Source organism: Rattus norvegicus, chromosome 1, assembly GCF_036323735.1.
Source record: "Rattus norvegicus strain BN/NHsdMcwi chromosome 1, GRCr8, whole genome shotgun sequence".
Lineage (NCBI taxonomy): Eukaryota > Metazoa > Chordata > Mammalia > Rodentia > Muridae > Rattus > Rattus norvegicus.
The window spans coordinates 209,840,884-209,867,401 of NC_086019.1; the positions used below are offsets into that span (position 1 = coordinate 209,840,884).

General features: G+C 54.1%; 1 protein-coding gene across 16 annotated transcripts in view; it reads right to left on the reverse strand.

Moving 5' to 3' along the window:
- Window positions 1-4,943: 4,943 nt before the first annotated feature.
- Tpcn2 (two pore segment channel 2) overlaps window positions 4,944-26,518 on the reverse strand; it is a 29,735-nt gene continuing 8,160 nt past the window's right edge. For 2 of the 16 annotated variants that reach the window (XM_039079203.2, XM_063264183.1), the window contains 20 exons: window positions 24,250-24,356; window positions 22,746-22,821; window positions 21,073-21,172; window positions 20,244-20,309; window positions 19,240-19,304; window positions 18,251-18,351; window positions 17,603-17,684; window positions 17,374-17,460; window positions 13,039-13,156; window positions 12,835-12,894; window positions 11,685-11,813; window positions 10,932-10,981; window positions 9,433-9,936; window positions 8,751-8,822; window positions 8,100-8,173; window positions 7,656-7,737; window positions 7,447-7,529; window positions 6,863-6,944; window positions 6,447-6,541; window positions 4,944-5,687 (listed from right to left, as the gene is read on the reverse strand). In XM_039079203.2, coding sequence (XP_038935131.1) covers window positions 5,609-5,687; window positions 6,447-6,541; window positions 6,863-6,944; window positions 7,447-7,529; window positions 7,656-7,737; window positions 8,100-8,173; window positions 8,751-8,822; window positions 9,433-9,936; window positions 10,932-10,981; window positions 11,685-11,813; window positions 12,835-12,894; window positions 13,039-13,156; window positions 17,374-17,460; window positions 17,603-17,684; window positions 18,251-18,351; window positions 19,240-19,304; window positions 20,244-20,309; window positions 21,073-21,172; window positions 22,746-22,821; window positions 24,250-24,356 — 2,112 coding nt within the window. In that variant the 3' untranslated portion in view covers window positions 4,944-5,608. Of the gene's footprint in view, window positions 5,688-6,446; window positions 6,542-6,862; window positions 6,945-7,446; window positions 7,530-7,655; window positions 7,738-8,099; window positions 8,823-9,396; window positions 9,937-10,869; window positions 10,982-11,684; window positions 11,814-12,834; window positions 12,895-13,036; window positions 17,302-17,373; window positions 17,461-17,602; window positions 17,685-18,250; window positions 18,352-19,239; window positions 19,305-20,243; window positions 20,310-21,072; window positions 21,173-22,745; window positions 22,822-23,191; window positions 23,885-24,249; window positions 24,357-26,518 lie in introns of those variants that run through there. The other 14 variants (XM_039079208.2, NR_174187.1, XM_039079211.2 and 11 more) reach the window with 14 other exon arrangements.

The following is a 26,518-nucleotide window of genomic DNA, read 5'->3' on the forward strand; positions in this document are numbered from 1 at the left end:
ACTATGTCCTCCACTGTGCCCCTCACTGTGCCCCTCACTGTGCCCTCACTGTGCCCTCACTGTGCCCTCACTGTACCTTCCACTGTGCCCTCACTGTGCCCTCACTGTACCTTCCACTGTGCCCTCACTGTGCCCTCACTGTACCTTCCACTGTGCCCTCACTGTGCCCCTCCACTGTGCCCTCACTGTGCCCTCCACTGTGCCCTCCACTGTGCCCTCACTGTGCCCTCCACTATGTCCTCCACTGTGCCCTCCACTGTGCCCTCCACTGTGCCCTCACTGTGCCCTCCACTGTGCCCTCCATTGTGCCCTCCACTGTGCCCTCACTGTACCTTCCACTGTGCCCTCACTGTGCCCCTCCACTGTGCCCTCACTGTGCCCTCACTGTGCCCTCACTGTGCCCTCACTGTACCTTCCACTGTGCCCTCACTGTGCCCTCACTGTACCTTCCACTGTGCCCTCACTGTGCCCTCACTGTGCCCTCCACTGTGCCCTCCATTGTGCCCTCCACTGTGCCCTCACTGTACCTTCCACTGTGCCCTCACTGTGCCCCTCCACTGTGCCCTCACTGTGCCCTCCACTGTGCCCTCACTGTGCCCTCACTGTGTCCTCCACTATGTCCTCCACTGTGCCCTCACTGTGCCCTCACTGTGCCCTCACTGTGCCCTCACTGTGCCCCTCCAAGGCTGAGTTTGAGAATAAAACCAACAGCAACTGTGGCTGTTGCTCCTGTTGATTAAAAATAAGCAGAGGCAGAGACGGGGAAGGAGGGAGACCAGCTCTGCTAAGGAACAGCCTCTCATCTACCACCACAATCAGAAGCCGAGAACTATGTCCTTATAGTCCTAGTGAGTGCCAGGCCTTGAACCCAGGTTCAGTTAGGTAGTGGTCTTGGCCTGTCCACTGTAGAAGGCAAGCTGTGGTCAAAAGAAGCCGCAGCTGGGAGTGTGGCTCCATTGGCCAGGTGCTTGTCTCATGCACGATGCCCTGGGTTTGGTCCCAGCACTACAGGATCTGGGTCTGGTGGCACAGGACTACCGTACCAACATTAGGGAGGAAAAAAAAAAAAAAAAAGGAGAAGGGCCAGAAGTCCAAGGTTGCCCTCAGAAATGGTGAGTACAAGACCAGCCCCGGGTTATGTGAGAGCCTCCATCTCCCATTCAAGACCAAAGGATCAGGGCCAAGGAGGCAGGGAGGCCCGGCTCACCTGAGACAGGTGCTGCTGGGGCCCCAGTGCCTGCATGGATTAGCCAACTGCTGTGGGGCAGGAGGAGCCAGGTGCCCCACAGGTGTGCGCCGCACTCCTGCCTAGTGAGGCTCTAACTGAATGACCGAGAAGAAAAGCTCAGGCCCCGAAAGTGTGATTAGAGGGCAGGGTGATGCCCGCCTGCTGCCCCTCTGCTGGCCACTTTGATGTGAGGTGCGTCACCCGAGCCCCACGCCCCCTCTAACTTTTAAGAGCAGTGGTGTGCCCAAGCCCCATGGGCTTTCTCTCTGAAGCAAGGTGCTGTTCTAACCTGTGAATAAAAACCACCAATTATCTCCAAGGCTGGAAACTCAATCTGGGCTGTGCTAGGGACAAGAGCCTACGCCTAGGAGGAGCAGACCAAGACCACATCAAACGCCCTGCTCCTGGGCCCCAGCAACAGATCAGATCGGGCATCAGTCCTGGATCCCAGCCAGCCATCTACAGAGGAGGGCATCAGGAAGCCATGGGAAGATGCCCGATGGCTACCATCTGCTCCTGCAGGTGACAGTGCTGAGGAGGACAACAGGATTCTTGCCGCAGCCACCATTGCTCTGACCCACACCCCCAAACCCCACACAGTGGATCATATACCCACCCCAACCCCACCAGGCCACCCTACCCCCATCCAGCTACTGCTCCAACACTCTCTCCTGCCACCACCTCTGTTCCAGGCCCTGTTCACCCATACTCCACCATCCTTGCCCAGGATGATCGGGTCTCCGCCCCTGCCTCAGCAGTGGACTCAGTACCACCCAGCACCTCTCCGGCTCCCCTTCTGTCACGTTAATGTTCCACACGATACAGGACATGTAAGAAAGTCACACATATGACCACACACCAGGCCCAGAACACGAGGCACCCACACCTTCCCTCATCCTTGCCTTCCCAAGAGATGGCTACTTCTATCGGTCACCTCCTGTGGCACCTGGCAGCGGTTCTCTTGTGGACCCCAGAGTTACAGGCATCTCAGTAGCCCTAGGGTATGGTTCCAGGATGGCCCCACCCCATCTGGATGACAACTGCAGCTCACCATAGTGAGTTCCACACATCACAGAGCAGCAGCAAGACCTAGGCACATTCATGGTCTTCAGATACTTTTGATGGGGAATCAGACCCATGGCCAAGTGCCCAGCCAGGGGCAACTGCACTGTTAACGTGGTCAGGATGGATTACCACTACTCTCTGGAGACTCAGACCAGGGGTGGAGGCTCACACACGATCTCAGCGGTGGGGTACTGAGACAGGAGGGCTGCCAAGAGCCCCATGGAGAGCCCATGTCACATAATACAACAGCAATGGTAAGAATAAGCTGAAGTGAAGCTCTTCTTCCAAGGCAGGGTTTCTTCTGAGATGGAATCACTCTGTAGCCCTGGATGTCTAGAATTCAGTATGTAAACCAGGATGGCAACACACAGAGGTCCACCTGTCTCTGCCTCCTGAATACTAAGATTAAAGGTGTGCCCCACACCCATCTGGCCAGACCTTTAGAAACACAAGTGATTTACCTGCAATCTCACAGCAACAAAGCACCCTGAGCCTCGCGGTGGTAATAGTGTCAGTGTTTCTGGACCAAGTCTCATGGTAATAGTGTGGGTGTTTCTGTCCAGACAACAAAGAGCTAGAGTGGTGGTTCCCAACCTCCCTAATGAAATTCCTCACATTGGGGTGATACCCCCCCACACACCATAAAATTAATTTTGCTGCTACCTCATAACTATTTTTGCTACTATTACGAATCATAATGTAAATATCTGATATGCAACCCCAAGGATGAAAACTGCCGACCTAGACAAATAAAGGTTCTCGAGGCTATTGGAAGCTACTGTGAGCCCTCAGGGTGAGACGTGGGCTGAGGGCAGTGTGGAATATCTCTGCAAGAGGAACCAGTAGCTAGGTCACTGGCTAACTGTCCTGGAAATTGCTCAAGGACATACATTAAGGAGACTGGCCACCACTGGGAGAAAGAAGAAACCAGAAAGTCCACTGTGTAGGGTTGAACCTGGAAGAACTAAGCTGGAGAGATGGCTCAACAGTTAAGGGCACTGACTGCTCTTCCAAAGGACCTAGCAGGTCCCAGGTCTGGCCTGGAGGAATTCCGAAAGACAGAGAGGCAGAGCCACACAGCCTCACAGGTCTAGGTAATGCTTCCAATGTGGCCTGGGATTGCATGTCAGGGACTTGCAGGAGCCCCTAGTAGCAGCTTCTGTCCAAGGTATCTGGTGTAGAAAATGAAACATTTCAGTGTTCAGGTTGTAAAGCGCTCGTGGGGCAGGTTAAGATCTCCATGTAGATGTGGTCTCCATGTCTCCTCAGGGCCCTTAAACTCCCAGCATGCACTCGGCTGTCCAACTCAAGCCCAGTGCTCGGCTGAAGTGTGGGCAGCCCAAACTTAGGGTTCAGGCCAGGGTGCCTCACTTCACCAAGAGCTCACTGTCACTCCAGCCTCCTATGCCACCAGCACCGGTGTCTTCATCATCCGTGCCTCCTGCTGACCCCAGGACTCTCTGGTCATAGGAACACCAGGCCCTTCATAGAACCCTGACCCTAGCACCAGGCTCTTCAGCCTCAGTGGTCTCCCATACCCACTTTCTGACAGCCAGCAGGGAGAGTTGTACGTGGCACCAGCTCCACTCTACACCAGGCACTGCAGGCTGCACAGCTTTTGTGCCCAGTTCTAAGAAAAAGGGGGAAACCCACAGAGCAACCATGAAGGCCCTTGAGAAGTACAAGCCCACAATCCTCAAATAGGTTGCCCCCACCAGAGCCACTAGTGACTGACAGCATTTGAAATGGACAGCACAGTGAGCTGAGGTGGCCCCTCTGGTCCCTCCACACACCCCAGTTAACTAGCACCTCGTGTAGCCTCACTGAGGGTAGGGCGATCTGAGTGGAAATCAACTCCCCACACCCACCGCACTCTTAACAAAATGACCTGCAGGTGCATTTCTACACAAAAGCTAGGGTGGGTGACTCTGGGTGGACTGGGCGGCCCTGGACAGCAGAGGCAGAACCAAGTCACTGATACTCATCTAACAGGCACCAGGCCAGGCTCACTCCGACTTGAGACACGTGAGCAGGCCTGGAAAACCCAGGAGTAACTTCTGGGGCTCTCAGGCCGCCAGGAATGGATAGCGCAGCAGAGCCAGTCTCACCAGTAGGTGGCGCTCAAGGCTTAGCAGTTGGGATTGGTGACCAGAGACAGGGCTTCTGCAGGCTGCCCATCTGGTCCAGCCAAGGTGCCAGAAAACTGGCCCAATTCCTGACAATTGGTGTGGACTCCAATCAACACTCCAGGAAGGCAGCTTGCTGAGGGGCAGGTCCCAGACTGTCTTCAGGAGTTCTAAAGACCCCACACTGAGGATGTCATGGAAATGACCAGGACTTCAGCCTGAGCACAGTGCTTTCCTGATTTTTCTGAAACCCCCTGTCACACTCCCTCAGGTTCCCAGAAGTCCAGGCACTCTAGCCTTCAAAAGAGCAAGCCCCAGGCCCCCATTCCATGTCAGTGCCCATGGCAGACATCACTCGAAGCTAGCCCATAGCTTGAAAGGACCCCAAGAAACTCCAACAACCCCAGAGTTGCACTGAAATGGGGAACCCAAAGGTCTGTCTCAGAGCCTTGAGTTGGTCTTTCTCCCACCTTCCTGCCCCAGCTCCCTCTGCCACCAAACTCAACAAATGACACGGGGCCACCTTGGGCTTACAAGTCTTTGTGCATGTCATTAAAAGATGCTTCTCATCACAGGTGGGAGCTCTCACCTTACAACCTGGTGCTCTCCCTACCCAACAACCCTGAGGTAGAGGGAGAGGTCAGAATAAACACAATCTCCTTCTTTACAAAACAGAAAATGGCTGACACAGTGACCCACCCCCCCCGACACGCCTATCACATCCATAGGCACTGAAACAAAGAGGTGACATTCCCTACACATGACCCTGATGCCCTGGAAACCTGCCAGCTACTGTCCTGGGCAGGCTTGAGTTCACAAATGCCACTGACGCTGAAGGCACAGATGAGCTTGTGGGTAAAAGACAGCCGAGGCCTTCTCCATTCCTGGCTTTGAGGATGCTTGGAAATCTCTCTCCTTAGTGAGTCACCCAGGCAGCTCTGAAGAACAGCAAATGGAAGAAGGCCGTCCTGTAGTGCTGACCACCAGTCTGTCACGGCTACAGAGATTGCACGGTGGCTACTGCTGAGCAGCTGCAGGAGAGGAGTCCTTATTCCAGCCTCTGTCTATCCTTGAGTGGTCTGTCCCAGGTACCATCTTTTCATGCTCAATCTCGACCGGCTGCTGTCTCCACAGCCTGGGCCACGCCAGCATCTCTGTCCTGTCGCCCCAGCTAGAGGCCACTCTGATGTCACCTGCACAGATGCAAGTGTGGATGCTTGTGTAGCTTCTCCATCAGTTCCTCCTCCTTGGGCTCTTCTAGGATATCTCTGCGGGGTAGGGACAGTCACACAAAAGCTTCAGAGAGGTGGGCCTTCGCCTCTCGGAGACTGCAAAGTCAGCAGGTAAGATCTGCAAGTGCCCAGTCTCAGAGATCCCAACCAGGAGGCACCTTCCAAACAAGCAATGGCAGGCCGTGGGGACATAGACACGTAGGTCCTGCCTCAGGAAGATACAGGTGCTAAAAACCTCTGTGTGCATTGACAAGCACACTACAGAGGGCTGAGGAGGGACTCTATGTAGAGCATGTGTGTAGCACGCACACAGCCCAGATTCTACCCCCTCATCAAAAAGAATTAAGGGAAAAGCCTGGAATCCTAGAGCGCCCCTCTCACACCAACGGGCATGGCTACAGCTGACTGCACACAGCCAACACCAGTGAAAGAAATCGGGGCTCCTGACAGATGGCCCTAGGATGGCAGCCACTCTCCCATACAAGCAGAGGACACACTCCATGATGTCACAAGAGGAGAAGGCATGGCTCCTTCAGGCTACCTGGCTGTGCCCTATGGTACCAGCCAGAAGCTACGAGACAAGGGAAAATAGATGGTCCCTTCCATGTGCTGGAGCCTAAGCAGAGGACAGCCCAAGTCCCTGGTAGAAGCAGAAGTGCCCACCACCATGCTGTGAGCATCTCTTGCCAGCCCAGCAGCAGTCCAGATAACTGGGTACCCTGCCAGAAAGCCTCCCTCCCCCCACGCCCCGCTCTGTCAGCTCCATAGACTGGAGACACACTCCCGAGCCCGCACCTGAACATGAGCTCCACAGACATCTCGTAGGTGATCTGCTTGGTCCCAACCAGGAGCTGCTTATGACCTTGAGGGTCCCATCTGTGGAGAAAGTTCTGGAGCAGGAAGAAGAGAAGGTGTAAGTACCCATGCTTCAGAGCCCCCACTGCCCAGTCTGCAGTCACAGTACAGTCACTGTGGGGAGCAGCCCACCCCAGACATCTGGATGCAGAGCCCATGAGATCCAGGCCCCTGAAACAGCAAGATGCCCAACTTCACCCTTAAGCCAGGTTGGGGTCGTGAGAACCCCAAAGACCAGCAGAGCAAGCAGCTCAGAGGCTCCCTTTAGCCTGTAGTCTTGGCTAGCATGGCTTATCCACCAAAACTCTATAAACAAATCAGTAGCAATCTCAGGCCTGAACAGGGGCAGCTGGTACCTCCAGAAGCAGAGCCAGAAACAGGTTGATCCAGATGACAGAGGACACCAACCACCACAGCACAAAATACACCATCGACCACCTGTGACGGACAAGGAGGCCAGAGGGATCTCATGAGTGGGATGAGAGCATTCCAGAAAGACAAACAGCTACAACACACATCTGTGGGGTCTCATCAGTCCTGCTGCTATGCTACAATGTATAGTGTAGTAATCCCCAGGACACCAGAACAAGCCTAGCATGAGGTACAAGTTGGGGCCCTCTGCTGAGCTGGTCAAAGTTCTCCAAGCTATGAGCTAAATGAGCCACCCGACTGTTCCCCTAGGACTCTACCCCATAGAAATCCCCAGGACCCCAGGCAGTCACGCATATACATCCTTTATTTCGAACCACACTTGTACCACCTGGGTGCAGAAGCCTGGGGCCCTGGCTATCTCCCAGTGTAACATGGATGAAGGTTGAAGCCTGCCAGGAGACAGCTTGGTCAGCCTTCTAAGGCCAGCAGCTGGGTTCCCTTCTCAGGCCAGGCCCTGGGCCTCTGGTGTAATGTCAAGGTCATAGCTAGTACTGGGGCAAAGACTTACGGGCCGGAGTAGTGCTTATAGGCTTCCAGGATCACCTGCCAATTGTTCACCACCATCACGTCCCACAGTGTGATCAGAGCAGCCTATGGGGCAGCAGAGGTAGGGTCCAGGAGGGCCCCAGGACAAGGAAGAGGGGGAACCAGAGAACAGGGCAAGACAGAAGGAGAGTCCCAGGCGAGCTGGACCTAAGGACAAGGCAGAGGACTTACAGCAAAGTCGTCGAAGTTGTTGGGCCAGTAACCTAGCTGCTCAAAGCTTCCACACGGAGCTGAGCTGTTATCAGGAACCAGGCTGGAGACACAATGATCCTTGGTTAATGGTGGTTATAGCCAGGGGTCTACACAGCTGGGCACTGCCCCATTTTCCAGCCCAGCATCGACTCAGACCCCAGGAGAAAGGGCAAAGGAAGATACCACTACCTACCCACACGGGGAGAGTGTCTGATGTGACCCCAAGAGGCTCCCATCCCCAGAACCCTGGGCCCCAGGTTCTGAAGAAGGCCCCAATCCCACCCCAGCGATATAACAGCCTAGACCAAGGGTGGGAGGCTGTGCTCAGGACACCCAAGGCAAGACACCTACAAGAACTGTTTAACAGGGAAGGCCCACTGGCATGCCCACGGATTAATGCCCTCAGGCACAGACAGCCCTCACCTGCTGTTTCCGGGAGGCACAATGACACCTCGGAACAGGTTGATCCCAATCATGGCGAACACATAGTATACCACCTATGGAGGAGGAGAGGAGAAGTCGGTGTCAGTGCAGCCACAGGGCCAGGTTGAGGCCAAAGTGGGTGAGGCAGTGGGGCTCAGGGACGCCTACGCCCTAAAGATGTAAGCTGAAGAGGCCAGAAGCACCAGGCAGCTCTCCAGGGGATCTGGGTGCTACCCAGGTTCTACAGTTGTAGGCCTGCTACTACAGACGACAGACCAGGCCCTCTGGCCCCAGTGGAGGCCCAGTCACACCTCGGCTTCTGTCTGACACACATGGCTACAAGCCCTAAAGTATGTCTACAGAAAGAGTATCCCCTAAACTCTCAAGCTTGGGCCCTTGGGGGGCCCAATTTCCTCTCTGTTCCTCACTGCGGTACATGACCCAGGGGTCATGAAGGACTGGTCAATTACCATAAGGACCTTGGCACACAGTGAAGACAGTAACCCCAGGCCCTCTGTGGAAGGAAGGAGCTAACAAGGTCTGGCATCCTAACACTGCTGTGAGCCTCCTTACCAGAGCAGAACCAGACCAACCATACCCAACTTGGACTCCACAGAGCCAGCCCACCCAGGCCAGAGCCCCAGAACTTACCACCAGGATCCCACCAAATGCCCGCAGGTTCTGGATTAGGCCCAGGATGGTGCTGGCTACCACAGCCGTTGGCTGTGGGTAAGATGAAGACTCAAACTGACAACAGTGCCCCACCCCTTCTACACACACACCCTCACCCTGACCAGTAGGGCAGATTGGACCAGCAAACTACTCTATAGCCATCCACATACATCTAGACACACTTGGATGTCCACCTCAAAGCCTATACACCTATACACCTATACACCTCTACACCTATACACCTATACACATTGCATTCCCGCAGTCACCCACACACAACCTGTACACATCCACACCCACCAAATGTACAAAGCCCTACACACACATGCACATGCGCACATGCACACACGCACTCACACACAAGTTCACATACACCACAGCCGCACATATTCTCCAAATAGCCCCAGCCTCCTGTGGGTGCTGTGTCACAGGTCCCTTTGACAGAGCCTGGCACCCACATCCTGTGACTACCCTCTGCCTCCTGGCTCACTAAGATCTGATTTGCACCTCTGTGACCTGGAGGCTAAAAGAAATGGATGTCTGGGTTCTTGATCCAGTGACCCCACCCCAGCAGCTGAAAAATGTCAAGGAGGCTGAGGATATGTTCCCAGGGCGCCCTGATGATAAGTGCCCTGGCCCCAGCCCATGGCGGGAGACACACCTTTATGCTGGGGATGATGCGCAGGAAGCGTATCACAATCAGAATGTTCACCAGCCGAGTCATGTCCCAAAGCGACAGGGGGCCATACTGCTCTGGCTTCCTAAGAAGATACCGGAGCCGTGTTACAAGGTTTGGGGAAGCAGAGGGGCTAAGAGATGAGGCAGCAGGGGTGACCAGACAGCAATAATCACTGTATGGACACCAGGCAGAAAAAGCTCCCAGGAGGTGGGAGACTGAGCCCAGCCATACCCTACTCATGCCCAGTGCCCAGGCAGCCATAACCACAGCTACCATCATACCTCCCAACACAGCCACAGCCACACTTAGCACAGTCATAGCCACACTTCCCAGCACAGCCAAAGCTCCCAACTGCCAGTCATATCTCCCACAGTCACAGCCACATCTCCCACAGCCAGGGCCACACCTCTCAGAACAGCCCCATAGCTTGAAGGCAGAGATGGTAGTCAGTGCCCAGGACCTAGGTAGACCTGCCGAGCTCAGTTCCTGAAGAAGAGATGGGAAGCTTGTCCCAACCCCAACCTATTCCTGTCACTGACCCTGTCTCATCTGGAGCCTATGACTTCTGACCCTATCTCTGACCCCATCCCCTATCCCATGATCCAGTCCTGTCCCCCGATCCTATGGCTGCCACTCCACTCCAGCACCCCCCATGGCTTCTCTGTACCCTCATTCCTATCTAAACATAAGCCAAGGTGGCAAAGGGGTGGACTGTCCCTGCCCATCTTCAAGCCATTCCAGCAGGCAGCCAGAGACAACTCTGCAGGCCAGTGCTGGACCCCCAGCCCTCTGAAGTCTCTCCCAACTGTGTGATGCAGGCCAGTGCTGGACCCCCAGCCCTCTGAAGTCTCTCCCAACTGTGTGACTAAGACAAGGCAGTGCGGGGATCCCAAGTGGACAGAAGTGGCCCCAGGCCTGTGCTAGGCAAGTCTCGGCTCACAGGAATCTCTCACAGCAACCTTATGTGCCATCCTGCTATCGGCAGCCTCCCCAACAAAGGCACAGGCACAAGCCTAGCACCACTGCCTATGCCAAGAGTCCCGGGGCCCTAACCAGAAGTCTCTCCATACATTAAGAATGGAGGCTGGTGGGCTCAAATCACCAGAGCCCCAGGACCCATTTTACAAAAACGGAGCACACAAGGGGTGAGCCAAGACCACACACTAGGCAGGCGTTAGCAAAGGGATCAACCCACACTGCAGGCCTGAGTTGGGCCTCATGTCCCACAGTGGATATGACAGGCAAGAGGGGACACTGCCACCTGCTAGGCTACCTTACAGGAAACACAACCACTGCCCACCAAGCCATTTCTGCATGTCCCCCTCATGCTGGGCAGACTCAGCCCACAGTCCAACAGCCTTACTGGTAGTGTGGGCCATGCCGGTGGCAAGGAACCCCATGTGGTCCTGGAAATCTCACCTAGGCGCAGTGAGACAGGTCACTGGCCAGGTTGTGTCCCCAGGTTCTCTGCAATCACATACCATCCTGGGTGCGGCAATCGGTACACGGCCAGAGTAGAAATCTCCAAAACCTGAACCACAGAAAGAGGGGCATTGTCCAGCAGTGCTAGTCCAGGCGGCACCTCCAGCAGTGCCAGCCCAGGCAGCTTGCAACAGAATCCATCCTAAGACTTAGGTCCATCACTTAGGCTCGGAGCTCAGGCCTGACCCCATACATCCAGACGATAAACTTCTGCCAGCCAGAACACATTGGTTTCAGGAATCGGGACTGGGGAAGTCACTTCGTCATACGTGGACCAAAAGGCCTAGCTCTAATAACTCTCTGTGAATGTCTCTCAAAATGTCACCTGAGGTCACTGCTGTCACGCCCACACCAAGTGTGAACCTCTCACTCCAAGCAAGTGGGGATTCCCAAGGGCACCTCGGCTGGCTGAGACCCCTAACACTCACTTGTCCACACCAAGGCTGCACTGTGAACCAGCGGCACTGGAGGACTGTGCCGAGGGCTGGTTAGTACTGATAGCTCTGGGTCCTGCTGGCCCTCCCTCAGGATGGCAGTCCTGCCCCTTTAACACTCAGAGACAATGGGGACCAAGTTCCTGCATCCCATCACGGACTTCACCGCAGGCACCTCAAGCCAGGAGCCCCACCTACTCCTGGGTAGTCCACTGTACTATCTGATCCATCTGTGCTACACCCAAAGGGCCCAGGGAGAGCTGCCAGCCAGGCTCACAGAGCTGCCGGGAGAGGTACCCCAGCTTGCACGGACTTTACCAGCAGGATGATGGTCAGGAGGCCATCGAACACGTTGCTGTGGTAGAACAGGTAGCCCCGTAGGCCCAGCGCGAACACCTTGAACAGCAGCTCCAGCAGGTAGTACAAGATGAAAATGTAGTTGAGAATCTGAAGAGGCAGAAAAGCCCAGAGCCAGCTTCACTTGCTATATCCCCACGCTGGCCCAAGGATGCTGAGGCCTATGGTCAGAGTTTCCTGTCCTCCCCACACACATACCCCGCAACCTCGCCTGCTGCCCCTCCACTCTCTCTCTTTTTTTTTTTCTTTTTTTTCAGAGCTGGGGACCAAACCCAGGGCCTGCGCTTGCTAGGCAAATGCTCTACCACTGAGCTAAATCCCCAACCCCCCATCCACTCTCTTAACCCCCAACCCATCCCCCATCTACGGCATTGCTAGCATTTCTGCTTCCTGTTCTGTCCTATCTCTGCACCTGACCTGGGCCTCCCTGGCCAACAAAGAAAAGGCACACGCTGGGCAGGCTCTTCCCAAAGGAACCTGAGCTTGCAGAAGTTTCTTCCCAAGAGGACAGAGGGCTTGGTGTGGGAGCTCGTCAAGGAAGATGGCCTCTCCCAGGAAGGAAACACGAGTAACTCCTCCTTTAAAGGAGGTCAAGTGGATGGGGACACACACACACACACACACACACACACACACACACACACACACCCAGAGCATGGAGAGGCTCACTCCACTCCCCAGGTAAAACACTGTTCTCTTCTGAGATGTCAGACAGCCTCTGCTAAAACACTGATGGAATCTAACCTGAGGACTCATAGAATGCCCACACTCAAAGTGGAAAGCCTCAATTCCCAAGGAATTTGACGGAATACTTTAATATCAGAGAAGAGAGTGTTTTCTTCTTAAGGGAAAGCTCAGAGCCTGAAGCCAGACAGCCCACAAGACCCAGTCAGTCTCCTCTCTACCAGACCCTCAGCCTCACACCCCACTACGCAGGGGCCCATGGAAGTCACTCTGTCCCCAGCAGCCACTTTCTGCCTGCATAACCAGAGCCTCCACCCCGAGGAGGGATCACTGCTCTGGCCAGCCACCCTGTCCCCATGCTGCTACTCCTCACTGCTCAGCCCCTGGCAAAGCTGACAGTTTCACGGCCAGCAGCCCCTGAGCTCACCCCCAGGACAAAGTCGTTCCGTTCCCCAGGCAGCAGGTTTGAGTCCAGCACCAGGAACACCTGCAAGCCAGAGTGGGGGACAGCTTACCATGGTGGCCAGGGTGAAGAGGGAAGGCTGGCTGCAGGTCACACCTTCACTAAGCTGGAAGGAGGGGTGCAGGAGAGGGCCTCTCACAGCACCACAGGGTCAGCCCCAACTCACACAAATAGACAAGAGGTTTCCCAGAGCAATGAGGTTCCCCAGGTAGTCAAAGTAGCGGTGGCTGAAGATGAACTGGGCAGTCTGCAGAAACGGAGACTGGTACTGGGGCTTCGGCGGGCGCTGCAAAGGGAACCCACACTCTTAGAGCCATGGTGAGGCACAGGACCCGCCTCTTGTTCTGGGGGGGGTGCATATTCCTGCCTCACCTCCTGCCCTGCCCTTTCTAGCCTCAGAAGCAATCTCAAACAGAAGCAGCTTTTTACGTGAGAAGCTAGTCGCCATGACCTTTACAGCATATAGATAGAATGATCTGAAGCCTACTGACCTGTGCATAAGCCACGTCACATCAGTCATTTGAAATGTATGCTGGGGGGTGGGCTGGAAAGACTCGTGGTTAAGAGGACAGGCTGCTTCCAGAGAACCAAGGTTCCATTCCCAATATATACTCACAGTGACTTACAACTATCTATAACTCCAGTCCCAGGCGATACAACACTCTCTTGTGGCCTCTGCAGGCACCAGGTACAAGGTGGCACACAAGAAGAAATACCCGTACAAGCATGCACGGGAGCCAGGGAGTCAAAGAGATGGCTCAGTAGTTAAGAAACACTTGCTGCTTTTGCAGAGGATCTGGGTTCAGTTCCCAGCACCCACATGGTGTTTCACAGCCATCGATAACTCCAGTTCCAGGTGATCCAATGCCCTCTTCTGACCTCCACAGGGACCAGGCATGCAAGTGGTATACTTAAATATATGCAGACAAATCGGTCACTCATATACTTAAAACAAAGAATAAACCTTGAGCTGGAGAGATGGCTCATCAGGTAAGAATATTTGCTGTTCTTCCAGAGGACCCATGTTCAATTCCCAGCATCCACCTGATAGTTCACAAATTCTCTAACGCCAATTCTAGGGCATCTGATGCCCTTTTCTGGCTTCTGCAGGTATTGTACACACGTGGTACCTGGACATACATGCAGGCAAAACACTTAAAACACTTAAGAGGCTGGAGAAACTGCTCGGTGATTAAGAGTACATACTGCTCTTGCAGAGGACCCGAGTTCAGGTCCCATCATCCACATCTGACAGACTGGGTCCCATGAGATCAGAGGGATCTAATGTCAGATGTACACACACACACTAATTAAAAATAAATCTTTAAAAAAAAACCTTTAAAACATTCCCAGAGCTGGCTCACCAAGTGCTAGGACATCACAGCAGCAAACACGGATGCCCTGTGGCCAGCCAGAGTGGACAGTGGTGGGGACAGCCTCAGGAGACCCAGCATTTTCTGAGGCACATTTGACACCACCATGGAACATGGCTGCAGCAGGCTCATGCAGTGAACCACGGGGGAAGCCTGGAATCCCTGTGAGCCCTCCCTGTGGTGACAGAGAGACTATTCCTGCTGCCCCCAGTAGAGAGACTGCCCTCACGCATAACCATAAGTTCCAATGATAAAACTGAACCGCTGACTTCCTCAGTGACAGGCAAAGGCCACACTTCTGGGGACAGCTCTCAGGGAAGAATGGCTACCAGGGGTGAAGGGAAGAGAGTTCATCATCAAGGGTGGTTTAAATGGGAAGATCCCAAACTTCATGAACTGTGTGTCAGGTACAAGCAGACACCTATAGCTACATGAGGTAATGTCCCTTAGAAAACGTCAGAACACCACACTGAACAGAGTGACTCCTCTGGGAAGGAGCCTGGACAGTCGCTACTTCTCAACTCTGAGTTACCAGCAATACCAGGCCACTGATTTACAGTTCCTGTCAGCATCCAGCCTTGCAGTCCCCCTGGCAGCCTAGAGCTGCAGCCTGACCTCCTGACATGTGAGCTAGTGTGCAGGGGCTGCCTACCCAGAGGCCCCTAGGGGCTCTGCACACCCTGGCCTCTGCTGCATGGTCCCTGGAGCACCCAGTATGGCTGCTTTCACTTACCAATGGCCCACAGACCAGCGCTGGCTCAGGCAGACCACAGTCAGTCTGTTCCCAGAGGTTTGGATCACCTTCTCCACATTCTCCACAGAGGCCTGAGTCTGGCCAGTGAAGGTCTCCTTCTAAGGCCATCCTTGCTAGGGCACTGTCCCTCAGCCCCAGAGCTCTTCCTTCTCCACAGCAAGTCTTTCATCACCCCTGAGACTTCCTTGTTTACATTTCCTTTGTGGTTTCGGCCTGACTGGAGGCTCGCTAACACCTTGGCTGAGAAGGGTTCAGCATCTCCATCATGTTCAAACTTAGCAGAACGTAGCCACACAAGCCTGTGGAACTGAGAGCTGAATCCATCAGGCTCCACGTGACAGACGATGCTTTTGGGGAGGGCAGAGAGGGGATCTTCCCATTCTTCCTTCATAGTTACAGTGGTTACTGCCCTTGTTGAAGGACATTTTGGAAGCTTTACAGTGCTTTCTCTGCACCCTTCAGCTCCCTGCTCACCGGCACCACCCTGTCCCAGGTTCCTCTCTGAAGGTACCTGCCCCTGACGTTAGCTGAACCTCAGGATTGCAGTACAGTGCCCACTGACCTTGGTTTTGGAGGGAAGCATGACGTAAAGTCAAGAAAAGAATATGGGCCTCAAAACTTCCAGGTTTGAACACGTGTCTCAAACCCCAATCCTAGAAAGAGCATGCCCCACAGAACAGACAAGCAGCTGGGACAGCCAAACATTGTCATGCACGTCTCTAATCCCAGCGCTCACAAGCAAACACCGTGAGTCTCTGTGAGTGCAAAGCCAACCAGGTCTGCAGACTGACATCATGGACAGCTATGGCTACATAGAGAGACCCTGTCTCAAAGAATCCAAAAAGTAGCTGGGGAAGGGGGGCAGAGGAGGGATATGGCTCAACTGGTAGGCTGTTCCCAGCCTGAGTTTACTCTAATGGGCCTCGATTGACACACACAGTCCATATGTCCTTCCTCTGCAGCAGCAGCCGAGTGGCAGAATGCATGCACACCCCACCCAACCCCACCCCATTCAACAGTGGCTGGCAAGCAGCAGCCTAGGGAGAACCTGGGCAGCCCAGCAGGCACTACTGGGTAACTGCTCTCTTGCCCAGGTCTGACTCTATCTGAGAAAAGGATACCTCAACCATGAGGCCTCCAAAAGCAGCCTCCTGAGGCAGCAGACCTCCCACCCACGCTGGGAACCATCCCCTGTAGCAGAGCCTCCCGGTCCTGTGAGGCTCATCCATGATCTCTACAGCCTACGTCCAACAGCACCGCCTGCCCCAAGTCAGGGGGACCCTGACACCTCAAAGCCCACCTGGTCCAAGCAGAGGGCTGATGGCAGAACAGTCCCCTGCTAATGAATCCTTATCACCAGACTCCTGTGCCCAAGGTAGGGGCAGGAGTGACACCCCCAAGGACAACAGCAACAAATGCATGCCCCCGGAAGGCCTCGGGAGGCCTGAGAGAAACACGGTTTTAAGGCAGCCACCCGTGATGGGGAACTGAGGCCGCATAAGCTGACAACTCTCCCACAACAGCTGACGGGGTGAGCTGATCATTCTCCACAGAGTTCCCACACTCAAAGTCAACCCCACCTTGTCAGAATGTGATGCACTTGTAGACAGTGCCTTTTCCAGACGCGGCTGTGTGAAAGTGGGGGAAGGGGTCTTCTTCCACATGCCTATGTCCTCGTAAGAAGAAGGTTTGGGGACATACACACAGAGAGTGGCTATATGCAGACACAGGGAGAAGCTATCATCGGTCAGTCACAACCAGAGGCTGGGACTGTGACCTCTCCATCTCATAAGGTATTAAATGTCAAGCGCTGTGACTATGTGGCTGAATCTAAGGCAGGCTGAGCGATCAGGTCACACAGCAGTGAACTGTCAAGGCTTCTGCAGCAGGACACATAGAGCCCATCTCAGTCTGTCCTGGCTCAGGGCCCGGCTTGGTCCTCTCAGGGCTGGCTGGCGGGTACAGCAGTGCCTCTGCCTGCCTGAGGTACGAGCTATGCATGGCAAGGCTGCCCGCTCAGAAACCCACACTGGAACATACAGGCATTCTTGTCCTCTGGCTGGGCCTGAAATGGAAGCCAAGACCCCCAGGGGACCGTCCCCAACGAGAGGCAAAGGCCTTGGAGAGAGCCAGCCTTCGACCTCCCAGGGGAATGGCCAGAGGACTTTGTTTGAGACAGAGAAATGTAGAATGTTTCTCTGGGTTAGGCTCACCCAGGCCATTTCTCCAAATAGTAAATGTCTTCATCCAACAAATTCACCAGCCAAAGGACTCCCGTTGCCAATCCTAGGGACTAGGGATTCAGGGCAGGCAAGTCCTAGGACCTAACACCACTAGCCTTGGTGGCCCCAAGCTGAGAAGACCAGACCTACTTACCTCTTTGACTATACCTTTGTCAACCTCATCAAAGAGTTTCTGGAACTCATCGGCCAGGATCGGGCGGCCTTCATAGGAGTGCACCTTCTGTGGAAGGAAGGCCAGGTTGGCCACTGGCAACGGGAGAGAGATGCCTGGAGCCTCTCCCAACGGACTGTCAGCAGTAAGCGCCAGACGGACTGACGACCCACCCGACAGGAGCTAGGGAAGACCCAGGGAGGGCAGCAACCTGTATGATGGCTTGTTTGTGGATTTTGTTCAGCTGGGTTTTCTGAAGCACTCGCAGGAAGTTCTCGGGATTTACCCCGACTCTGTGAAAAAAGAAACCCCACCCTAGTGAGCAACAACATCCTGTGGCAGTTCCTCCGGCCTGAACTCCGTCCGCTAGGGATCCACCCGGCTGCACGGAAAAGGAGCCTGGGTGAGCCTCCACCACGGCTGAGCTGAAGGGCCTTACAGGCCCCAGGTACATCCCCTGGAGATATCCCTTTAAAGAGGGACAGCAGACTTGCTGCCACTGAGCAGTCAAGCCCAGAGCCATCTCAGTGGCACACCAGTGCCCTCCTTCCTCAGCCCACCTGGTGGTGTGGACGCCTTAGACACAAGTGGGCTAACAGGCAAGAGTAAACAGGACAACGGGAGCACTGAGGGCTTGGCAGTTCATACAGCTCCCAGTGGAAGATCAGTCTGGCGCCAGTCAGCATGGGCTGTTAGGAAACCCCTAATGAGGGGTTGGGGATTTAGCTCAGTGGTAGAGCACTTGCCTAGCAAGCACAAGGCCCTGGGTTCGGTCCTCAGCTCCTAATGAGTACCCTGCCCACCTTCCCAGAAGCAAAAGACCATATTGTCCTGGGAAAGGACCCCACCCAACACTCACAACTCAGAGGTGGTTCCATTTGGCCCTGCCTGAAGGGTGAGGACTTCATAGGCCGCACGGGCCCCTAGTCGCCGCCGGAACAGTGAAGTCTGTAGAGATTTCTATGAAGAGGAAAGCTCTGATCACCCAGCTCTGGCATTACTCACGCCTGTCTTCATTCCTGCTCACTGCTCTGGGGAGCGGGATAATGGGGAGCCTGGGGAGGCTCCAAGAGGGGCTGTGAAGCAGCCCCACACTCCTTAGGCATCAGAGGACAATCACACCATTACAGGGGACAGTTCTCAAAGGAGGGAGTCCAGCGACCCTTTAATACAGTTTCTCGTGTTGTGATGACCCCCAACCGTAAAGTTATTTTCAGTAGGAATTTTAATGTAAATATCTGATATGCAGGATATCTGATATGTGCTCCCTGCGAAACGGTCATTCATCACCCCAAGGGGTCATGACCCACAGGTTAAGAACCACTGTCCTAGGGGCTGGAGAGACGGCTCAGTGGTTAAGAGCACTGACTGCTCTTCCAGAGGCCCTGAGTTCAATTCCCAGCAACCACATGGTGGCTCACAACCATCTGTAATGGGATCAGATGCCCTTTTCTGGTGTGTCTGAAGACAGCTGCAGTGTACTGATAGATAGATAGATAGATAGATAGATAGATAGATAGATAGATAGATAGATAGATAGATCGATCTCTATATATATCTTTAAAAAAGAATCACTGCTGTAGGGTCTACATTTCTTCTTTGTGCATTTAGGGGGTGGGTTTAACAGACACTCCAGGAGTTGCAGTCTCTAGGTGTTTTCCTCTTGGGCGTGGAAAGGCAGAGAAGGAAACCCTGGTTAACCATAGCAACACCTGTGCTACTGAAACATCCTATAGCAGAGACAGTGTTCCTGAGCTGGTCCACAGAAGGTGGCCACCGGCTTCCCCTCCCGCCAGCGTCAGCTGACTCAGGGCCTACTTTGCCTGGCCTCTGAGGCCAGTGGCTCACCATTAGGTAGCCTCGGAACTGATTATAGATGATGGCCGTCAGCAGGTTCATCAGAAACAAGCTTCCTATGAAGGAAAAAAACAAAACAAAACAAAACAATAAACCTGGCCAGAGGGAAGTGGAGCAGAGCCTGCAGCAGCCAAGAACCACAACCATCCAGGGCTCAAAGGTCTCAGCAAGACCAGCACAATGGCTGGGAGTGACAGGGCCCACTGTCAATGGCCACCAGGGGGAGTGGGGACGGCATGCTAAGATGGGGTGGGGAACAGACTGAGGTAAAGTTACTGGTGGTGTTGGTATATGGACACACACAGGTACAGGACGGGGAACTGAGGTGCAGCTATTGGGGTCAAGCAGGCTGAAATGAAGGATAGGTCTGAGGAATACTGAGGAGCCATGTTGAGGAGACAGTGCAGGGCAAAGAGCTAAGGTGAAGCTACACAGGAAGCACCATGAGGTAAAGGTACAGCATGAGGGGCGGAGGTGAAGTCACAGGTGGACCACCTGACATGAGGTCCTAAGTTGGGAGCAGGCTGAGGTGAAGATTTGTGGAGTGAGCTGAGGTGAAGCTGTGAGGAGACGGGCTGAGGTGAAATTTCAGGGTGGGGATATACTGAGGGGTCAGGTGAAGGTGAAGGTCTTGGGTTGGGGGGTGAGCTGAGGGAACGCTAGAAGGAGAAAGCAGGCCGAGGTCAAGTTAAAGGGTGTGGGGGACGGGAAATTCCAGGGTGAGGGTAGACTGAGGCAAAGTTCCAGAAGCAAACTGAGGAGAGTTAGAAAGTAGTGGCCAGGGGTTGGGGATTTAGCTCAGTGGTAGAGCACTTGCCTAGGAAGCGCAAGGCCCTGGGTTCGGTCCCCAGCTCCGAAAAAAAGAACCAAAAAAAAAAAAAAAAAAAGAAAGAAAGAAAGTAGTGGCCAGCTACAGCCAGCCACTCGTGAGGATGGGGATCTTGTCATGTCTGGGTGAGCATGGTCCAGTGCCACACAAACCCACAGGCACTTACCTATCAAGGTGAAGATTATGAAGAAGAGAGCATAGGCCCGGTTCTGGGTATACGCAGGGATCATCACTGAGACAAAGGAAGACCTGAGACTAAGCACAACTGCGGCAGTTGGCCCCATTTCCACCCCAGCCCCTCCTCACCAGACCTCACAGAACAGCTGAGAACTTCCTGTTCAAAGTCCAATCTCAAACACAGTACCTATGCCTGGGATAGAAGCTCAGCTCCCTTCACTGATGGGCCTCCCTGTGACCACACCCCAGACCACACAGCTCTCCCTACAGTGACCCGCTCAGGGTCAGGCTGCACAGCACTTCTGGGATGGGAATCCCAGGCTGCCCTCAGGGGAGGTCGCCAAGGCCGTGAGAAGACCGAAGACCAGAGTAACAGTGGTCCAGGCCACAGTGGAACTCAGGACTGCAGCCTTTCATCCTGGCACAGTCCGTATCAGAGTAGTTGGGAGGACCTGGCATCACCCAACGATGGCCTGGTAAGACCAGGAAGCTCTCACATTTGATGTTCTTGAATGGCATGCACATCACATTAGACCCAGGCAGTGAGTGGGAGTGAGGCTAAACCCCAAAGAGGCCACCATAGGAACCACTGGCTAACACCATGTCACTAAATACTACCAGACACTTTCAGTTTTTCTAAGGAATAAAGAGACAAGATAAAGGGAACGAAGAAAGAAGGGAGTGGAAGGGAGTGGGGGCCTAGTACCTTATCCCCATGCTAACAAAAAGGACTCACACACTCAGGCCAAACCACATCTCAGCCTCCCAACCAGCTCTCCCAGGCCAGGTTCCCTGCCCCTCCCAGCTCCCACACACACCATCAGGGTTGTTGGAAGTAGTCAGCAGCACTAGGAGTGAGGTCAGTGCTTCTGGAAGGTTCCGGAAGTAGGTCAGCCTCTCCTTGTTCTGTGCTTCATCCTGAGAGCAGATGAGGTAGCCATCTGGACCTCTGTCCCCCAGCTGAGGTCTTAATCTGATGCACCTTCACTCAGTCCCACAGCCAGGACCATACACAGGGTAAGGGGTGAAGTCAGCACCCTGTATCTGTCTATTACTTCCCAGCAGGCTCTGTACTCACTTCCAGACAAGTCAGGACTCAGGGCCTGCATGCACTTCAGCAGGCTTCCCACCATAATGGCCCATCCAGAACCCAGTGAAAACTCTGAGCCAGCCTAGCTGAGCGCAGCAGTCTGGCAGCCAAGCAGGGACCAGCCAGCCTCCTTGGAGCCTGTGGGGCACTGTGTGCACAGTGAGGAAGAGCCAGGGGGTGGGACAGACAGACCCATACTGGAAAGTCTGACCTCAAGGAAGCTATCTCTGGTGACGTGGGACTCCTGGGAGAGACCTCACTGCTCCTGAAGCAGAGGCCCTAGAAACTCAGAGGCCTTATCCACACATCTATGCCTTACCATAGCAGACAGCCAGGGTAGCCATGCCTGGACTCCCACCCCCTCCCCTCTCTGCAGAGTCCTGACACAGAGGTATCTGTCTCAAAGTAGCCTCAGCTTCAGACTCCTGAACTCAGGGTTGTCTCTGGAGCCACCTCGTGCCTACCCAGCCAGAGTAAACAGCAGGCCAGTGAGTGACACACAGCATGCACCCAGAGCCAGCTTTCCCCTAAAACAACTTCCAAGTCGAGTCCCCCTGCCATCCACAGGCCGACTCTTCCAGCAGCATGTTTGTCAACCGAGTTGTTTTTATGACATTTATGTCCCACAGCCCTCGTCATTTGTGCCCCTATCCCCTATGGACATGTATACTTAGACCCAAGCACTCACTGGACACGAGGCACATCATGGAGACACCTACAAACACAGACATGGAGACACTATACAAAGACAGGGAAATAAAGACACAGAGGCACAGACATGGAGACACACCCAGACACAGACACTATCCATCTTGTCTTCCCCCACCCTGGCAGCACAGCTCCCGTATGTCACCTCACTCTCAGGAAAGCTAGCCATGACCACACTGTCTGTACCCCACAACACATGCTGAGATACAGGATGACCCAGCCTGGCCTGGACATAGCCCTTGTTAAACATAGAAGAGAGACAGAACCTAAAGTGGGGCGATCAAGGCAGATGTCCCCACAGATGGACAGGTGGACAATTCCCCATGGCAACAAGTTCTAGGGTCACAGCCTCAACTGTGGCTGGCTGGGCTGGGCAGGGCAGAGGCCCAGAGTCAGAGGCCAGGACCTCAGCCAAGGATTGCAGGGGCTTGGAACAAGCCCCAGGAAGGGCAGCCCTGGCTGAGGAATGGTCAGACTGGAGAGGAACCTATAAGCCACTCTTGGTGAAGGAACCCTTCTGCATGGTGGAAGCAGCCAGCACAGAGGACAGGTAGGACAAAGACGCTGGCAGTAGACAGGCCCTGGGCTTAAGAGGGGTCATGACACCCTTCCCGGTCTGTTACCCTTGGCTACTCGGGCTACTACAGAGCAGACAGGCCTGTGAGCCCCACCTCCAGCCAAGGCCATGCTTACCTTCTCAGCAATGGTGAACAGCAGCATCCCGATTACGGTGAAGAGACACAGGTGGATAGTCAGCAGCAGCCCAACACTGGGGGGAAAATGGTGTTGAGCAAGGCACAGCATAGGCCACACACCCAGCGAGGTAGGACAGGGTCCCCTCCTCTCCTCAAGCACAGGCACAGGGTCCCCTCCTCTCCTTAAGCACGGGCACAGGGTCCCCTCCTCTCCTCAAGCACGGGCACAGGGTCCCCTCCTCTCCTCAAGCACGGGCACAGGGTCCCCTCCTCTCCTTAAGCACGGGCACAGGGTCCCCTCCTCTCCTTAAGCACAGGCACAGGGTCCCCTCCTCTCCTCAAGCACGGGCACAGGGTCCCCTCCTCTCCTCAAGCACGAGCACAGGGTTCCCTCTTCTCCTGAGTATTTTCAGCCCTGGTACAGGGACCTGAAGCCAAGCCTACCCTGCTGACTCCTCTATTTGTGGTAGGACGCAACCCCAGGGACATGCCATGGACCAGAACACAGAGGACAGAGGTCACTTCCATCTCTTTGGGCTGGACAGGCAGGAAGTCACCCAGGTGGCCTACCAGGAAAGGGACTGGAGGCAGACAGAGGGCATGAGTGACATTTTTACTGGCAGGAGCCAAGAGAGCTTGGGAGGGATCTGGGGAGTTGAAGGCCCCAAGAGCTACAGGGCTTCCAGGCTAGCACAGCTTCACACAGTGTAAGAGGAAGCTGAACTGAAGCTGTACAGATGGCCATTGAGAAACGAGCCATCTGCTGAACTCAGCCATTAGGATTAGTCATGGTAGGTATGAGTCTGAAATGTCTGAACCAGTCTGACCAGGATCCCAAACACCGCCCACTGACCCCTAAAGGATGTTGGGCGGGAGTACCTAGAGGGCTGCTTGTAGAGGAATTTTAATTCAGCCACAGGGCTAATCTGGCTGGAATGCAGAAACACCCTTAATATACACCTTTAAGCCCAATGTAGGTAAGGTTAGTTTACAGAAGGAAGCAGTCACGTTGGAAAGTGACACTGAATTAATTAAGGGGCAGATAAAGTGACGAATCAGAGAAAGTCTTGACAGAATGAATCAGATAGGATAAACCCAACTCTCACGGGAAGAAACAGGAGAGGCAGGTTAAGAGCAGTGCAGGGGGAGAGTGGAGTCCATCAGCTGAATGCAGTACAGTACAGGTCAGCCCTTGAAGTCAAGAGAAAAAGGAACCAAAAGATTAGAACAAATTACCAGAGTTAGTTGGAGGCTAGAGTTAGTCAATGAGAAGCTGAGAGAAGCCAGACTGAATCAGTCAGCTTGGAAAGGAGTTTGAACCAGAGCAGCTGAGTTGAACCAGCCAGCCAGAGTTCAGAAAAGACGAGCTTATTCAGCAGTGAGCCTCTGAGATGACAATTACATCAGGTGAATAGAAGTTACTTTCTCAGCTGCCCCACCCATCCCCACATAGGAGCAGGCCCATCCTCCGGTCCGGCTGAGCTTGCTGCCCCCATGCTCACCTAGCCATTTCTGGTAGTGACCACCGTATACATTTCAGGGTCTTCTTCATCATGGAGGAATTCTGCAGCAGGAAGAAGGGTCGGAGTAGCCGGCGCACCCGCAGAGACTAAAGAGAACAAGGGGAAACTATGCGCTGGGCCAGGACCACCCATGCCTTCCTTCCAGGGATTCCAAAGCCTGGAGAATGGAGTAGTCCCTGCCAATCACTCCAGCCATCCTGAGCCTGCTTGTCAGTCATGATGCTGAGAGCTCACGGCTTTCCTCGCATCTTGGCCTGATGCCTCCCCAACCCCCACTCACTGTCCTGGGTTGCTGTCCATCACAGCACCTGTCCCATTAGAATTATCTATTGGCAGCCTCTTTCTAGCACCGGGTACAAGCCCACCAGCACCAACACACGACAGGCTCCCGAGGGAGAGTGCTCACACAGAAGGACCCCAGAACAGGAGCCACAACAACCAGAAAAGCGCTCAGGGCTTTGGACCAATCCCGGATGCCCTGTCTGGCTCTCATGACTAAGATATCAGTGCCCTTGGCTCCCCAGAACACCATACACCACCCACAGTAGGATCCCAGAATCCCAGGGCCCTCTATCCCTCCTGACTGTCATAACCCCTCCAGGAACCTGGACCACCTGGGTACAGGCATATGTGCAGGGTATGACATACAGGGACATATCAGCTTCTTATGGTCCTGCTGGCTGCTTGGGCCTATCAATACACAGACTAAGGATGAGAGAGGGTACATCCACGTGACTGTCTCCAAGGCTGGCCACGCACCACACTGAGAATCACATCCCAGATCTTAGAGTGGAGGAAAGTACCCGGGTAGGGATAGGGGTTGTCATAAGCACCAGAGCCTGGCAGACCTGTGTCATCTGACCCATCCATCAGGAGGACATTATAGGGTAGGAACCAAAGCTGCACACCAGGTGTCTGGTCCTCCCCATCAAGGCACCCAGCGCCTGTGGAGGGTTCTGCTAGCTGCAGAGGTTCTGAGTGACATGGCAACCTAAGCCAGAGATGGACCTTGTGTGGCATGACATCCGAAGGTGAAAAAGTCCCTCAGAGAGAGGTGGCATGCAGGCAGGGATCCTGCTAACTGGACCTGATTCTCAAGAGCAAAGAGTTGTCATGCAAAGATGTGGAGGATTGGGAACAAGGGGTTTGGAGGACATACATGGTCAGGCCCCTCCAAACAGGCACAGACTGCTCAGGGCTCAGGCCCCAGAAGTGTTTAACCAGCATCAACTCAGCAGGTTCTACAAATGCCCTGAGCCTCGGATCCCAGCTATACATGACATGGCCACCAGTACAGCAGTAAGGGCTCTCCCTGGGGCCAACGACACATCTACCATGCAGAAGCAGAGCCCAGTGCAAGGCCCTACATGGCCCTGGTGACAGGCAGCACCGTATCCTCTCCCTGTAGCTCTGCTCTGCCCTCCTGTCCACGGTGTCTCCTCAAGCACCACCGCCTTGGAGCTTGGAAATGACTCAGTGAGCAGTTCCTACTACCTCAGAGTGACCCGTGATACTACAAGTCAGAGGAAGCCCCTTATAGAGAGGCCGCCAGATCTGTGGCCTGCCGGAAGGGTTTCCAAGGGCTCAGGCTCAGCTAAACATGATACTGGGGGTCAGTGACCACATTTCAACTGTTCATTTTACAATGCTGGGCCCTATCGGTCTGGAAGTACTCGTTTCCAAAGGCAGAAGCCACCAAGGACACATACTGGCCCCACCAAGTGGGAACCTAACTTGTCTAAAGGGGGATAACTGAGTCCAGGAGACAGGACAGGGCACTAAGGAGGTTCCAAGACCTCCAGGAAAGGCTCCAGCTCTGGGGGGGTGACACAGGTGTAAAACATTTGAACAGCATGCACAAGAGCCATAGGCCCTGGCAAGGGATGACACAAAAGTCCTGTATTTAAAAAAACAAAGAACAAGCAACAACAACACAACAAAAACAAACCTAAAACAGGCAGAACTAAAGGACCCACTTCTAGGGATGAAGGTTTCAATCTCCAAAACAAACCTAGCCAGCTAACAAGCTCTGAGGCACAGGGACAGCAGGGACATTATATAGACTATTTAAGGGACAATATAAAGACTAGTCAGGCAAGGGCTGCTCTGTGACTGCAGCCCATTCACTGGATAGACTCTGTTTTGTGCATCTTGAGAGCCTCTTTTCTTTGTCTTTCTCCCTCCTAGCACTACATAGGCATCCTTGGTGGAGGTACGGTTGGTGGCTGGCCAAGAGACCCATGGGAAG